Raw genomic sequence first — 17,099 nt, 5'->3', positions numbered from 1 at the left:
TAAGGTTGAGGATGGAGACGGTTCCGTAGTTGGGGGGGGGGTTACAATAAAACCAAGCTTTCCATTTGAATCCCCCCACCTCCACATTGCATTAGGGTCCAAATCTATGTATAAGGTGTTATTTTTTAATGGGGAGAGAGCAGTGCGGGTTCCCCACCCCAACATTATAAACTGCTCGCTCCGTGTGACATGTATGAAGAAAACGAGCCAAGATTAATAAAGTACTGCTCTAAAATGCAAATATTAACCGCAGCGTGAACGGGGGTTCTTCGATCCAAAAGGCGAAAATGTCCTTTTGTTCGGGTTCAGGTGCTACACCGGGAATCAGATAAGCTCCCTGCCGTGCCCGCCGCCGCCGCCCCCCACCCGCTTCCGAAGGAACACGTGTAGATTGGCGACGCCCTGGGCTCCCCTGGCTGCAAAAGCACATGGCTCCGTCTAGATCGCCTGCTCGAAATCCGATCTTCGCAGGCCACTCGCTGGCTTCGCTCGGTTGCCGCGTGTGCCATACATACCGTAGACGCGCTTGCACGGTGCCCGGCAGGCAGGCAGGCAGCGAGTCTTGCTGGTGCTTAGCAAAAGGTATCGCTAAATTCATCACGGAAACGACCTGGCCCGATTTCCAAACTACTCATACAACCCTTCCCCGCCCCCCCCCGCCCCAGTTAGCAGCGCGACTCTTGCAAGCACTACCGTCCGCATCGCCTGCAAGACCTTCCCTTTTCCCGCCGCCGCTGCTGCTTGCAAGCGACCGCCCTTGCAGAGCCACGCTTTTGTTTCTTAGCGTCGCCTCCCCCCCCCCTTTAATCGACTTCCTAACGACCGAGCAAATAAGCGCTCCGCATTGGGAATGTGAGGACGCTGCAAGGCGCAGGAAGGCGGGTGCGCGATCCACTCGCTGGACCACGCTCGCCGGTGCATGCTTTTGCAACCTGCTGCACTTTGCAGCGACTTTCCCGTCCCGAGCTCTCCGGAGTTGCTCGCTGGAGTGTGTAGTAGTTGAGCGCAGGCCACGCCCCCCGAGCGTGGTGTCAGAGTGAAAGAGAGGCTCCGGTTGGTCGGCTGGGCGGACAACATCTGCTCGACTCCTTCATTCAAGTGACACGGGAGCTTTGAGGGATATTTGAGGCACCATCCGTTCCCTTTCCTGGCCACTTCTCGCACTTGTACCAGCGCCGATCGCACGCTCCGAGCGAGGCTTGGGAAAGATCCGGGATCTCTCGTCTTGATCACCCCACGCTGCGCGCACACTTATTTCCTTGCAAAGAAGTGTGTGTGAGAGAGAGGGCGAGCTCTCCTCCGGTCAGTGCTGTTGGCGTAGACATCGGGGCCATGCATGCTGCAGAGTGGTTAGGGAAATTCGTGACCCTGGCTTTGGTCTTTGCAAGCTTGGATCCAGTGGTAGGCACGGAAGCCACCAACCCTCCGGATGGTGCCCAAGATAACAGAGCGCCTCAGCAAAAAGGGCGCCTGTCTTTGCAAAACACAGGTATGTTGGGCTTCCTTTCCAATATCATCAAACCGTATTGGCATGTGAGTCTAAACTCGGAAGGGGAGCAAACCGGCATTTTAAGTTCGGGGAATTGGCTCTCTGCGTTCCTGTGCAGCGTGGAAGGCTCAAAAGAGGCACGCATCGCAGGGAGGGAGCAGAAATCGATTTTTTTAGAAAATAAAAATGCTTCCTGTAGTTTGGAAGCGCACGTGCTTGTTCCCCTGTTGGAACTGCAGACCGCCGAGCTGTGCTGCTATCTAAGTAAGGCAAAAGGAGCTCATCGCAGACAGAAGACGGGGAGGACCAAAGTGAAAGTTAGACCAGGTAATAATTATAAGCCGAGGATAATACGTGCTTGCTCGCTCTCTCACTCTCGCTTGCTCACTCCTTTTTTTTCCTTTTGCTATAAAAAGATTTTAATGACTAGTCCTTTGCGTGTCTTTGCACGTTCCATACTGGTCAGCTCTCTCCCATCCTTTAATTTTCAGCAAGATTCCGGAGGCAAAAGTCTTAAAGGGGAGGCGGGTAGGAAAAACAGTAGGAAAAAACCGCCTTGCTGGTACAAAGGATGCTTCCTGAGCGCAGGTTTAGGAGCCGATTGAGAAAGAAAAAGAGCACTTGGAACGTGCAGACCTAAGTAGAACTGCTGAGTCTTTCTCTCTGTTTTTTTTTCCCTGCCGGGAGAGGCGTGCAGTGATGCAATTCACCACAGGGGGTTTCCTCTCCTTTTCTGTCTTCCCTCTTTTGGGGGGGGGGGGGGGTTGCGCGTGATCTTTTTAATGCATACTGGTCGCATAAGTCACAATGCAGTGCAGTTTCCTTGGAGGAAACCTGCCAGGCCTGAATTGAAAGAAACAGAGGGAAGCAGCACACACACCCTCCAGTTCTCCCCAGGTTTAACTGTAGTGGAATTTGCTGCTGCAAAGCTTTGATTAAAACACATACATGCAGGAATGCCCAAGTGCCACATGTGAATCTTATAGTTCTGTGCAATTCTCAGCACACTGACTGAGGCCAGGTCGTGTGATTGGAACCGCATTTGCATCCTACCCAACACAAGCACTACAGCTGGCCTCCTGGAACACCTACACACAGAGAGAGAGACACACACACCCAAGCTGCATACTTACACAATGTTGGACAAAGAGCCCCTTTTCCCCATCTGCTATGCACAGCTTCTCCTGTGTCTATAGAATTCAATACAGTGAGGCTTCCTTGAGAAGGAAATATAGGAGATGTAGCTGCAAAATCCTCCTCTGGGTCTTCTGGCCCTTTGTCCAATCAGTGTTTTAAAAACGGAGGAATTCCTACCTGCTTGTTATTTATTTTGCTTAACTAGGATCCCTCTCTCTTAGCTTGGCTTCTGTGTGCCCTTTTAAGGAACGCCCATTTTCTTTCATGTATGTATTTTAATTATATTTTTTATAAACTGCTTCATCATTGGAGAAAACCTAGAAGTGGTGTATGCAATATAAAACGAAAATCAAAGGATCCGTGCCTTGAGCTGCCAGGGTTAGATGAGAAAGGCTGGAAATAGCTTGCAGAGAGTGATACATAAATGTGTACTAGGGCAATGGCTATCTATATGGCACTCAAAACCTTTCCCTTTTACTTAAAATGTCACAGTGCTATTTGACTTGAATTTTTTACACTTCTCAGCAGCTGCGTCAGTACACACACACACATTAACACACTATCAATATTTGAAGTTTACTGGCAATGTTTAAAAAATCTGCACAAATCATGGAAGGAAAAGCTGGCTGGTTTTACTGTTGCATGCATGCGTGTGAATGTTGTCCTATGGTAGCTGAATTGTGTTTCGATGGAACATATACTTGCCCCACTTAACACAGTAGTACAGTATTTACTTCCAAGTAAACGTGTGCACAGCTGAATTGCAAATGTGTGATGAATATTGGGGGATGGTAAATTGCAGTGCAGCAAAAGCTTGTAGCAAAAAGACTCTTTCTTCCTGTAGCTATATTAGGAGTTTTGTAATTGACTTCAGTAATCTGGGGGAGATGGGTCCAACCGTAAACCAATCATCAAGGCACTTGTTCAGATTAGAAAATCTTGACAATTCACTTTCTCAGTATCTTCAGGTACAAGAATCTTGGAAACCTTGTTGCGAATATTGCTTTAAGAGCACTTTGGATCAGATTTGCCACATGAGACAATGGCTCTGAGTGGAATAGGAACACCAAACACTGACTTTGCATTTCTGTAACTAAATGCTTGTCTCTTAATTTCTGTGGAAGGCAAGGACAGTTAATGTGTGTCTTGTGCACTTTCTCCCCTTTTTCTTGAAATGATGATGCTGTTAGCAAAACAAAACCTCCACCATCTAGTGTATTTTCCAGTTTTAAACATGCATTGTGATGGATGTTCATTTTCAGCTGAAATCCAGCACTGTCTGGTCAATGCTGGTGATGTGGGGTGCAGTGTATTTGAGTGCTTTGAAAACAACTCCTGTGAGATCCGAGGCTTACATGAGATCTGCATGACGTTCCTCCACAATGCTGGAAAATTTGATGCTCAGGTAAGCATAAATGCTGCAGAAATAAACAGCGCAGAGTTTTGTTAGATTTTGTTTTGTTGTGTTTTCTCATCACATTTTCTGCTTCAGCAAAAATGAACAAGTCTGAAACACCTTTGGAATAGGGGATGTTCATAACACAGAAGGTTCATTCATAAAGTCTCTTATCAAACTTACATCTTGCATTCACACACACACTTGCCACTCCTTCTTAGTAGCCCAATATATGTACTGCATGTCCACTTCAAGTCCCACCAGCTGAAGAAAAACGCCATATGGAGATTCCACAGCATGCTAGGTGAAACAGTATGGGGGCACTTGTTTGAAAAGACAGCTTTTCACAGAAAAGACTGTGCAGTGGCTCAGAAGTCAACTTCATTTAATGCAATGGGTGTGTATTCCCAAACCCACTTGCTTAGGAGTAGACCTCATTGAACTCAGTGGCACTTCACTCAGATGTTAACTTGCTCTGTAATGTTCTTGACTTGCGGTTCTAGGACCTAGCATCCTTCAACATACTTCCATTACCAATTGCTTGCTGAGCCCAGGAACCAAAGACTGCACTGATACGCCCATATAGAATAACATTTCCCATTGACAAAAAGTTAAGCCACTTTTTTTAAAGGGGTTGTCCCTCAAATAGTGGAGATTGTTATGGCACAGCATCTAAATATTCTTCTAGCTTCATGCATAGCGCTTCCTTACACACAGAATTTATTTTAATCGCAACCTGGATCTGCAACCTCGCAATTCTAAGGATGGCTAGTGAACAGCCCTAGTTCAAAACAGTTTGGCACTTGAGGCAAGCAGAACCTCCTGCAGAGTCAATAAATAAGTCCATTTGTTATTCTTTTAGTGCCTGGGTTCCCAACATGGCAACCATGGGCACCTTGTTTTTTAAACTGAGTGGGGAGTTGGCTTGTTCCATTGCCTTTTTTTTTCCAGGGGGTGCCTGCTTTTTTGTCCTACGGTTTATTCGTTTGGGGATGTCTGCAGCTGCTTTGCCTGGGTTTGGGACCTTTTCTCTCCAAACCATTTGTACATCATTGAAGCACCCTGTTATTATGTCTTGTACAGCTGCTCTCCAATTTCAGTGAAAGAGGGAAGGAGCACATTACGATGGGTCAGTGGCATTTGGCTTGACTAGGCAGTTTACAGAACACACACACATATATTTATGTGTAAAGATTTCAACCCCTAGCTAGCGGCTCTTAGCGTGGGTAGGTAGGAGAGCTGTCTTGCAGACAAAGGTGTTCTGTGCAGCTCAGCTACAAGGCTACTCCTCACTTTGGACTTGAAAACAAATCTTCCTAGTAATGTTTAAGCTGCTTCTTCAGACATGTAAGGATGTCTGCTTCCTTTCAAATGAATAGGAATCATAGCACCCATTCCCTAATATTGAGACACCTTTGAAAACCTTTCCCTTGATTTTTTTTTTAAGAATGGAAAGCGAAATGCTCATTTTATATTACAATACTTGACACATTTTGTACAATAGGATTCCCATTATGGTCCATTGCCATAATTCTCCACATAATTCTCCACATTCTCCAGCCCCCTTGATGCCCATGCGGGTTGAATTAGATTATGTTGAATTTCTTCAAGTATTGAAACTTCTTCTAGGTATAGCTTTAGCAATTACAAAATGAAAATAATATATGGAATATTGGTGCATTACTCAGCAAAGAGCATCCCCCCCCCTTCAAATGCCCTCTCATCGTTTTAATGGGGGGGGGCATTGTTCTGTGATGAAGAAAATGCCAAACCAAAGGAACTTGCGTTCTCACGCTCAACTGCTATGATTGGTACTGTAAAATTTGAGTCAAATTTTTAAAAGAGTGTTTGCCCTATATGGTGTGCAGAACATGAAATGCTCATCAGCTCGGATGACCTGAAACGTTAAGGAATGGGAAGAATGTAGGAGGATAGCCAGCTACCTGTCATTCACCAAGGAGAAGAATTGCTGACCAATTATCCAAAGAATTGTAACACCATTGAAGCATGACTGGACTTCGAACCTAATGGCAGAAAAAGAGGGCAGAATAAGGATAAGGGATCATATAGTATGAGGCATTTTTTATCTTCAAAATCTAACCCTTCTTACTAGGCCTTTTTGGAAGTTTCAGAGTGGAAGGTGTGCCCTCCAACTTCTACTAATGCCATAATGCTATTGTGACATGCTGAATGCTGCATTTTTTCACGCTAACAGAAGGTCTTTTTTGATTGACACGTATAGGCAGGGTGAAGGACGAAGGGCCTTTTGTTAAAGTATATAATAGATAATGACAGGTTGTGACTGCAGTCCTACAGATACTTAACTGTGAATAAATCCCACTGGTTTCAAGGGACTTAGTTCTGAGTAGACATGCATAGGTGGCACTGTAAGGCTGCAGTTCTTTTGTATACCTACTTGAGAGTAAGCACTACTGAAGTCAAGTAAACACACAGGACTATGCTAGAGAAGCTGTGTCTCTGAAAACTAAAACGACACATTGACCTTTGCTGCGGGGAAGGGCAGAGGGTTGTGTAGGGTGTTGCATCTCCATGCCCTTACAACTAGAAAACATTGCTTAGCCACACTTGGCCTTTTCCAACTATTGCCGCATACGTTTAGTTCCATCTCTCAGGCACCGATTTATAAATAATAAACTAAATATGCTTGGGCTGTGGGATTCTTCCCCCATAACACCCTTCTGCTCTAGCGTATTGTGATCTCAGAATATTCATAGGCCTGTTTATAAAAATGTAACACAACTTTTTATAGGAAAGGCCTTATATCATTAGGGGGTTTTTGTATGTGATTAATGATCTGTGATGTGTAACTCTCTGAAGGCTTCCCGGAGGAGAGGTGGCAACTCAGCTGTAAGTCGTGCTTCATGGAGATGAAGACTTGGTGTGCTTTTTTGTGTGTCTTTCTTCAGGGAAAATCCTTCATTAAAGATGCTCTGCGGTGCAAGGCTCACGCCTTACGACACAAGTTCAGCTGCATCAGCCGCAAGTGCCCTGCCATCAAGGAGATGGTGTTACAGCTGCAGCGAGAATGCTACCAGAAGCACGACCTCTGCTCGGCAGCCAAGGAGAACGTCCAGGTCATTGTGGAGATGATTCACTTCAAAGACCTGCTGCAGCACGAGTAAGTCAGAGCTTGGCTACTGCAGTGGGAGGTGGCAGGGGAGCTCAGATGGGGAGCCCACTCTGTGTTATCACCAGTTGCTCCAGGGACGCTCCAATCGTGATAAGCCTGCTGTTGTGCGTCCTCACGGAATTGCACATACCCTAATTTTACTGATCTGGGAGTGTAGGGACAGCCAGTGGGAAAAGAAATGCCTCGGGGGCCATTTCCAAACCACTGGTAGGCTTTGGTGATGCAACTGAGCCTTGAAAAAGAGGGCAACAAACAGGTACATTAGGATAGCACACTACTGGGTGCCTGAGGGCTTATCCACACTTAAGTCCTCTACAGTTTCAAGGCACAGACTGCTCTTTAAAGCTCTGTGTCTGGGCTCCTTTTTTTCCCTCCAGAGTTTTCCCCATAAAAACCCGCTCTTTAAAGCTCAAACACAGCAAACAGCAATCCATGGGAAACCCGAATGGACGTTTGCTCCAATTGAATGCTAAAGAGCAGGTTTTTGCTTGGGGAAAGCCTGGGGCAGAAATGAAACAGCGCTCAGTTATGGAGCGTTAAAGGTTAATGTGGATAAGCCCTTAGTCAACAGAAAGAAATCAATGTCATTGCAAAAGGATTTCCTACTGTCTTGCTAGGCTGCCACTCCCAGATTTATCCCTTGTATCTTCTTGGATGTACTTGGGGACTGATTTATACATTGCATTTGAACTAGGTACACTAAATTTAGTGTGTTCTGGTTTTTTTCTTCAGCTGCCCTCCTGATATTTTGGACAACTGTCATCAGCTCCAGCTGGCACAGCCAATGGTTGGGGATGATGGAAGTTGTCCCAAGTATCTGGAGGGGTTGGGTGCGGCTGTTCTGTTGTAATATATGGGCTGTGGTTCCTTAACCACCTACAGAACGTCTGTGCGACCTCAGATGTATTTATTATTTCATAAAATGTATACACCACCTGATTTGGGGGGGAATCAAAGCAGTTTACAAAGGGAAGCTTCTTGACTCTGTTCAGTTGCACTTAGGGGTTTTCCCTTAAGTGCCCAAGATCAGAAACATACTTCTTGAGAACTATCCCAAAAGACATCCTGTGAATGCTTCTGTCACAGATTTTATTCTGGGGTATAGCATCTGTGGTGTAATTGTTGTTGGATGTTTGTTTGTTTGTTTGTTTGTTTGTTTTTGTAAACATGACTGATTACTCTGGATCTCTCTACCGTATTTCTAAACACCTTCTTCACACAGGTATGAAAGTGTGGAAAGATGGCAGGTGGTCCAATTACCTCACATGTACTGTATGGACCACAGCCTGGAAAACCAGTTTGGAACAGGGAAAGAATGTGTGGATATTATTAATAGCATGCTCAGTCTTTTAATTGAAATCAAGGCTTGTATCTTCAAAAAATTATATACGTTGCTTCTTAAATTAAAAGATGAAAGGGAGTGGTGGTGCTGGCATGCAAAAAGAACCCTAATTAGATTTGTCCCAATACTTCTTGTTGGTGCATTGTATCCTCACATAACTGGCTTATATATTATAAGGGGAAATGTCAGGCTTTACAAACACACAAATCCTCAGAACATACTCTGACTTTACACATGCAAAATCCTAGTGAGGCCAATTTTTGGTGAATGGTTGGCAAAGACCGTACTGTTAATATCTAACTTGCCAAAATATAGGTACAAATGCTCCACTTGCTTCTCGTTTCTCTTAAAAGCTCATTTCCCCCGCTTCAAGAATGGCAACAAATGGACTCCTAAAACCTGTCTTAGGTTGAATATATCAGTGTTAGTTCAACTTCTTATTCGGATCAGGATATGCTTTTAAAAAGAATGCAGCTTTGACAGCTGTTTGTCTCTAAAATGTGAAAGCATTTGTTACTCAGTGTAGCAATCAACAGTTACTGTTGATTCACTATGAAGGAACAGCTCTCCCCAAAATCCTGCTTTTAATCCTTCTGGGATTCTGTACAGGATTGAGACCTTTGTAGTGTTCAGGAATGGAGCTGTTGTGGAAGTAGTATAGTCCAGTGAAAATAAACTTGAACTTTTAGAAGTAAAGAGAAAAGAAATGATTGTTTTTCAAACTATATTCTTCCTTTTTTTAAGAGAACCACCAGCGTAGTGGTTAAGAGCGGTAGACTCGTAATCTGGTGAACCGGGTTCGTGTCTCCGCTCCTCCACATGCAGCTGCTGGGCTAGTCACACTTCTCTGAAGTCTCTCAGCCCCACTCACCTCACAGAGTGTTTGTTGTGGGGGAGGAAGGGAAAGGAGAATGTTAGCCGCTTTGAGACTCCTTAGGGTAGTGATAAAGCGGGATATCAAATCCAAACTCCTCCTCTTCTTCTTCAGCCTAGCATAAGACACCATATACTGAACATTGTGATGTACAGCTTGATGCAAAATGGGGGGCCTTTTTCTCCCCAATTGTTACTGGAAATGGCTGAAAAGTATCAACTCCCTTAATATCTTCACTCCCATGGAATCAAACGTCAACCTCCTCAAATTTTTTATTTTTGTGAATAAAAATTTCAAACGTTGAATAGTCAAACATTTCATAGGTTCTTTTGTGTCAATTGTCAGCACCACAATCATGAGAAACACCTTTGATATTTCTAAACTAATCTTGTACATTTTCTTTTCTATGTAATCATTAGCACACCTTGATGTTAACAGTCACAATATTGTGGTCTACAGCCAGGTTGTTTGGGCACCAGATAAGATCATGCATGACACCCCATGCCAGTAATAGCCAAAGGAGGTACAAATGGATAAAGAACTGAGTGGCTGCACCCTGTGGCAAAGTTTGTAAGGTTCCATCCTACCCTTCTTCCCAAAGGAGGCCAGGGCCGCAGTGCTTATTCCATATGAGTATATGACTGCAGCCTAAATGGTTGTTAAGGATGAGGACTGGGAGCTTTTTTAATGAACGAGTTCTCAAAGAAAGCTCAGAATCCAAATCTAAATTGTACATTCTGAAATAATCATATAGATATTTGAGTATGAAAGGAGGTAGCTAATCAGTAAAAACAAGAACAACGTGACTGGTTGCCACAACTTAAAACAAAAAAGAAAATTCCTTCTGATCCTCAAATCGAATATTATGGCTTGTCTGTATGACAGATGTGGAATGCAGCTAAGCTCATTAGAAACTAAAAGTCTTCTGCTATGAATAAATCAGTATGATATTATGTTACAGCAGTTAAAAAAATACTGTTGACAAAAATGCCAGTGGTGTTTAGATGATCAAGTAATACAGTATATCCATTTTTGGTGGAGGTTATAATACTATTGGAGACAAGGGAGCAACCACAAACGTACATACACATTCCCATAACACAAATGGTAAAGGAAAAGCACTATTTGTTTGCCAACTGGGTTTAATACCAGCTATCATACTTGAAAATAACATCTAGGGGGAAACACTCTTACTTCTCTGCCCCTGAAGGTATTTTGTCAAGACTATAGGCTTGCCTCTCAGATTTGATCTAAGCATATCCATAGGAAACATCTGCTGTGGTTTCTAACAACTTAACAGTCATTAGCTTTAATAGTCAAAGCACTATGTTCCACATTGAATTATTCCACTCCATAATGCATAGTACAGTTTATCCCAGCCTTAACCACTCCTCTGATTGCCATTGGCAACTAAGAATTTTACCCAGACTAGTGAGGAGGCTGACGAAGAAGAGATTTAGTGTTCTGTCCATCCTTCAGTGGTCTCTCATGAGTAAAAAGTAGGTGTGTTCATTGAAAGGGGGAAACAGTAGTCATGTTCATTAATTTCAATGGGATAAGCATTTCCCACAATCCCTTATTCTGATATTGCAGTGGATATTTCCCTCTTCTACCAGAATCAGCCAATTACGTAGAATGGGGGCAGGCTGTGTTCCATCACTGTAATGACCCAGAGGAGATGGTGGTTGTTGCTCCTCATCAATCTCTTTGAAGGAGTTTGAACCAGGCACCGGCCATTTTGTGGAAGAAGTCACTTCACAAGAAGTCTCCAGCTTCTCAGAGATGAAATAATGTGTAACAGACACTGGAGCTGCCTGGCAACAATACGATAAACGGATAGTGGGACATGCTTGCCCCACTATTACACCTGACACAAGCCCACCACTGTCTCAAAGGGAAGATCTGAATGCATGAAGCCTGTTGAATTTGTACCTCTATGGATTCCAGTTAATGGTGGCTGCCTACTCATATTTAGGTAGACTTACCACCACACATTCACACTTAACACCATCCCCCAACACATTGATGGTATTGGGACAGGGGCTGGCACAGGGTGAGCATCTCTCCCCACTCTGTCTCTCCATGTGATCTCAATTTCAGGGAGAGAAGCCTCTGAAGAGGGCTAATATGGCTCCAATAACTGGTGCAATTCTCATAATATTGGGGGGGGGGGACTGGTTCCTGTACCATTTCCAACAACCAGAACCCACCCAAATTCCGCTGGGAGCACTGCTCTGGCAATAGAAGATTTCTCTCCAGGAAGGCTCGCCTAATATTTTCCGAACCACTATCTTATCACCTCTCTGCGCCAAGGTGAACGCCTTTTGATCTGCCCAAGTCTTTTTCTTTGTGATTTACACTGAGGGTTGGTTGTTGCTGTAATTTTGTTTGTTTTAAACCTGACTTCTATTGTTAATCTTGTTTTAAAAAACTTTTTAGAAACTGTTCTGAAAGTCCTGTGACTGAAGAACAGGGTGGTAGGAAACCGCAATTCAATGTGGGGCTGCTGAGCTGCCTTTGTCTTTTGGGGTCAGGCCTGAAATATATTGATTATTTTCTTCTGATTATTTCTTCTGATTAAAATAATCTTCTGACTATTATTTTTTCCTCCTAGGCCGTATGTTGATTTAGTGAACACCTTGCTCACTTGTGGAGAGGAGGTTAGAGAGGCCATCACTCGGAGCGTCCAGGCCCAGTGTGAACAGAGCTGGGGCAGCCTGTGTTCTATCCTGAGCTTCTGCACCTCCGTCCCACATGGAGATTTCACCCTTGAACCAGAGAAGAAGCCAAATGAAGTCCCCAGATCCTCTATTAGTCAAGGGGACATTATAGTCCACCCTGAACCTGACGCCAGAGAGAGCTCCCGAAACACCAGAGGGGAGAGAGGTAGCAGGCTTCCTGGGAATGCCCAGACCCGTACTAAAGCTGGGAGCCACAGTCCCAAAGCGGCTCACGGGATTGTCGAACAGGCAGAGGAACTGTCTGACTTCTCTGACATCCGGAGGTGAAAGGAGGATGTAGCTCTTCTTTCCCCCTGCACCAGAACCTTCCTCCATTGAGTTCATCTTCTTATCTAGGGGCATTCCAAAATATGTACAATATAGAGGGGTGGTGTCAGGCATAGGGCATTGTGGGATATGTGGCAGTGACAGTGTATGTATTATAAGTAACAGAGGAAAAGCAACAGCTATTGGTTATTGATTGTATCCAGCAAATTCAATGTGTAGGTGCAACAAAATGTATTCATGTAAATCCTTTCATCTCTTCAAAAAAAGAGGGGAAACGGGAGATTTTAGATGCAGGTTTGGGGTGGTGGTTAAGGGATTTGCCCACATTTTAATTGGTGAACATGTAGACCAGGTTCAACATTGAGTCTCAAGGCAGAAAATAATCTCTAGTCTCCACTCTGTTTGAGGCAATGAGGGCCTCTGCAGATCAGCTGCAGAGAAACTCCGATACAGAGCTCTGCATAGGGGACCTTGGAATTGCAAACTAAATTGTCTGTCTGAGCCATTGATCCTGTCTAAGTGACACCACCTGCCTTAAGTGTCCCTTGCATTGGTTTGGGTGGCTCTTAGCTGACCTCTTCTGCTTTTTGTTCCAGTTTCCTTAGGAAATAGGCTGATGAGGGAATCAGTTTCTGGACAAGGACATTTTCAACCAACTCAAAATCATGCCAATTTCTTTTTTCTTTCCCCCCCAAAACATCATAAAAGAATCCACCTGGCTTCTGACTGCAGTGGGTTTCCCAAATATCGGTAACTCGCATCTTATGATTATTTCACTTGCACGAGCCTGGCTGAGGGAAAATAAATAAAGAAATGGAGAGCAGGGGAAACCCATTCTCCTTTTATTTATTTGTTTGTTTATTTACGCACAAACACACTGAGCAAAGCTGCGATCACAGACTTACCTGGCTTTGGGAAGCATCCCAGAGCCCTCGCTGTGTCTGCAAACTTCCTTAAGCTGGGCAGGCAGACACCTGGCTTTGGGAAGGAGGCGTGAGGCATAAGGGCTCTGGCAGGGTCCTAGAGCCCTCCATCTTCTGTAAAGCTGGGCAAGTACTTACTAGGCTTCGGGAAGGAGGAGTGAGGACTCTAGGACCCTGTCAGAGCCCTCATGCCTCCTTCGCAAAGGCAGGCAAGCCTTCAGAGAGCTCAAGGAGGTGTGCTTTGAGAAGGTGGTGGAAGGGCTTTGGGACACTGCCAGAGTCCTCACACCTCCTCCCCAAAGCAGATACGTAACCCTCCACCCTGGGGGGGGGGAGCTTCCAGGGGTTCACCCTACAACCGCTGAAACCCAGCCCTCGTGTGAGATGCGAGTTTCCTGTACAGCGTATATATGGTGGGCTACAACTTGCTTAGACACGAAGCTCTTTTTTTTTTTTGGAGGTTGGAAGAAAAGTTCTTCTCTCCCTGAAAGCAGGACCACAATGTTTGCTGAGCTATAGAAATCCTGTGCTCTAAGGTTGACTCTGTGTGTGTGTGTGTGTGTGTGTGTGTGTGTTGCCAAAGAAATGGTGATGTAGAATAAGCGCAACCCCGCACCGTGCAATGATTTAATCAGGATAACTACAGGAAGCTTAACTCGTCTTGACACCTCAGCCCCAGCCACATTTTCTTGGAAGTAACTTCCCATATATTTCAGTGGAACTTGCTTCTCCTAAGTGCGTTTTGGGCTACAATCTCTGTTATTATCCAGAGTTAATATGCTTTATTCCATCTTTACTTCTAAATAAATCTCTCTCTATCGTTAACTAAGATCACTCAGGACACTACATTGCATGGGAGGGACTGCAGTAGTCCTTAAATCGATGAAGCAGGTTTTGGTCAGAGACAGTAATACTACATTAATAGCTCCTGTGGCTTCAGAACGCTTTGGCGACAGTTCCCTCAGCGGAAAGGCAGTATCAGAACGAAATCCCAGTGTAGTGGCTTCTTCTGCACACCGACCTCCTAGGTGCAGGGACTTCCCAGTCATGGCCATGTGCATTCATGCACATTGCATATGCAAAGCTAGCCCTGGCTGTAGGACTTAGCCTCACTCGGACCAGGAACAACATAGTATAAGCCTTTCCTCCCTTGAGGAACAATAGAATTGTTCATGCAGCCAGGGAATTTTATTTACACTATTTCAAACAAGGGCAACTTTTGTGATTGTGTCAAGCAGTGAATCCAGGTCCCACTGAAGCAACAGTATAGATGAGGTTCCCTTGTTGATGTAAAATTGTTTGAAATGCTCACCATACCATCAGCTTACATAGGTACAACCCAAAAAAATCAAGCCCCTATATTTTCATGTCACTAATTGAATCTTATGAAAGTCAGATTTACTTATGGGAACCAAAACACAGAGACACCACTGAATGTCTGTCAACCGATCACCTCAGCATGCATATAATTTATCTTCATTCAGTAAATATATGTTCCCCTTATAGCTTACACAAAGGAAATTCAGGTGTTTTTTGAGGAGGTGGATATAATACCTTTTTCCCCCTCTGTGTATGAAAATTGGATGTATGTGTTCACCTACTGATTCCACATTTTCTTTTATTGTAAATATTTAACGTTTCTATTTATTATAGTTTCTCCATTTAAAAATAATAATAAATCTGAGCACTGCTGGCTAAGGTAATTTAAATATATTTCAGGACCTGTGTTGTATATATTAATGCCACTAGTAGATTTTTGTTATTGTTTAAAGCAAGGGAAATATAATTTTATACACTCCATAATGTTATTGACAGCATAAATCACTTATTTATTGTTAACTTTCATTTCTAAGAGATAACAAGTGCATTTAACCTGATAGTTTTGTCAAGACATCTGTATAGCCTTACTTCTTGAAAATAAACAAATTATCAGCTGTCCGCTCAAGGAGCCAATAATATTTTAACCCGCATAACTTGTGACAACAACAAAAAGTTCTTTTAAAATTATGGACACAGCGCAATTAATGTTAAGCAGTTCTGCTGTATACTTCTGTGCCTGTTTACTCAGAAGTAAATCACAGGGATTGGCCACACTTCTGCTTGTCCTAACACTTTCCCCCAGAAAAACCCTGAATTAGAGAATTGCTGAATTAGAGCAAACGTCAATGGGGTTTTTTGTGGATTGACATTTGCTCAGATTCAGCAGTAAGGAGCAGGTTTTCCCGGGGAAAGCGGCGGGGCAAATGTAAAAGCAGAAGGGTGGGTGAGTCCTCAGCGCATTCAACAAGACTTGCATCCAGGAAAATGGACATTGGATTGCAGCCTTTATAATCTTGCTGGGTTGTATCCAATGTTGGTCATATACAGCAAGGACCCATTGAAACTAATGGACTTAACTAACTTGAATTCATTAATTTCAGTGTGTCTACTCTGAGTTGGGTGTAGTTGGCTACAACTCATGGAGCTCAGTCATTAAGTGAATACATTTCAGCCTTTGAAAGCAGAACTGAAAAGTGCTTAACTGGCTGAATCATGCCAGACTGGTGGAAAACGTCCATTACTACTGCTTTACAGTTTCCATTCATTTCAGTACAGAGCTACTATCCCTTCAAACAGGTTTGACAAATCCACTTAGCACAACACGGGGATCCCTCCCGCAAATCTGGAGAGCAGAATCAATGCGACCCTCCCATTAACTCCAGAGTAGATGCAAGGCTGCCTCATATGCTGGGCTCTGGAGCAAGCCAAAGTAATTTACACTTCTGTCTGCCTAAAGCTCCTGTACAATGAGAAACTGTTAAAAGATGCATATCTGAACCCACATATGTGTCCACCACATGTATCGATCCAATGCGCACTTTTGAGAGGAATGGAACCTTTTGCGAGGAGTCAGTACGTGCATCCATTTAAAATGTGTGTAAACCTTTAAACCTTATGCCTAATAAAGAACTTGCCACACCAGGAAGTAGAAGATTGGTTTATTGCACAGAAAAGAAAAGCAGAGTATATGTGTGCTGCTCTTAAGACACCCAAGTTACAAATATGCAAGGAGCAAATCATTCAGTACAGACACCTTAGTCTGGAAGTGTGAAAGACAAACCAAAAGTCTAGAGAAAGTGAGCAGTGATGGGGTATACCTGAACTTGAAGCATGCAGAGTGCAAAGTTAAATTTGAGATCTGTATGCAAAAGTTAAGCTCATCCCTTTGAAATCCCATGTCAGCAAGGCAACAAATCTTTCAGTTCTTTTGGTCCAGTACCAGTGAATATAGGGTTGATCATTGAAAACATTTAAGAAGAAAACAGGTGTCCCCATTAGAGCCGTGGCTAACTCTTTGAAACCTGGGGTTTATGAATATTTTAACTATTGGCTAACTTCTATGGAAGCAAGCTAGAAATCCCAAAAGGTGCTGAGTCCAGCAAGCAAGCAATCCCAAAAGGGGCAGACTCCGTCACAGAATCCTGATTAAATGGGGCCATGTGGAATGGTATTTTTGATGAGGACAATGTCATGTGGCTGCTGTGGGAAAAAAATCCATTGAGTAGCGCCAACTCCACAATAAAATTTTCTGCAACCCTAGATCTAGCTAAAATGGAAAGAAAAAGGAATAATTCAATCCACAGAAGCGGAAGAGGAAGCTCCCTAAAAATTGCAGACATTTATAAAGTTGTACTTTTCCCATAAAAACAGGTGGGTGGATAGGGTGGGTATTCAAATGTGGACACATTTTGCCAGGAATGCGCATATCAAATCTTGAGGCTCTTGTCTTGATATTGCAA

The 17,099-nt window shown here is 43.8% G+C and overlaps 1 protein-coding gene and 1 long non-coding RNA gene across 2 annotated transcripts in view; one reads left to right on the top strand and one right to left on the bottom strand.

The window, feature by feature from the left end:
• The first annotated feature begins 685 nt into the window (after positions 1-685).
• On the top strand, positions 686-16,281 carry STC2 (stanniocalcin 2). Its single transcript, XM_080997274.1, has 4 exons — positions 686-1,489; positions 3,889-4,031; positions 6,950-7,161; positions 12,004-16,281. The coding sequence occupies exons 1-4, from the start codon at positions 1,333-1,335 to the stop codon at positions 12,395-12,397; spliced, it is 906 nt and encodes a 301-aa protein (XP_080853400.1). The 5' UTR covers positions 686-1,332; the 3' UTR covers positions 12,398-16,281.
• LOC308472419 overlaps positions 3,189-17,099 on the bottom strand; it is a 67,520-nt gene continuing 53,609 nt past the window's right edge. The window contains exons 2-3 of the long non-coding RNA XR_013983489.1: positions 5,966-6,046; positions 3,189-4,044 (exon numbers count right to left, since the gene is read on the bottom strand). This is a non-coding gene — a long non-coding RNA (uncharacterized lncRNA). The remainder of the gene's footprint in view (positions 4,045-5,965; positions 6,047-17,099) is intronic.

The sequence above is a fragment of the Podarcis pityusensis genome (genome assembly GCF_964106645.2).
Source record: "Podarcis pityusensis genome assembly, chromosome: 2".
NCBI lineage: Eukaryota > Metazoa > Chordata > Lepidosauria > Squamata > Lacertidae > Podarcis > Podarcis pityusensis.
This window is presented reverse-complemented; position numbering and strand designations above follow the sequence as displayed.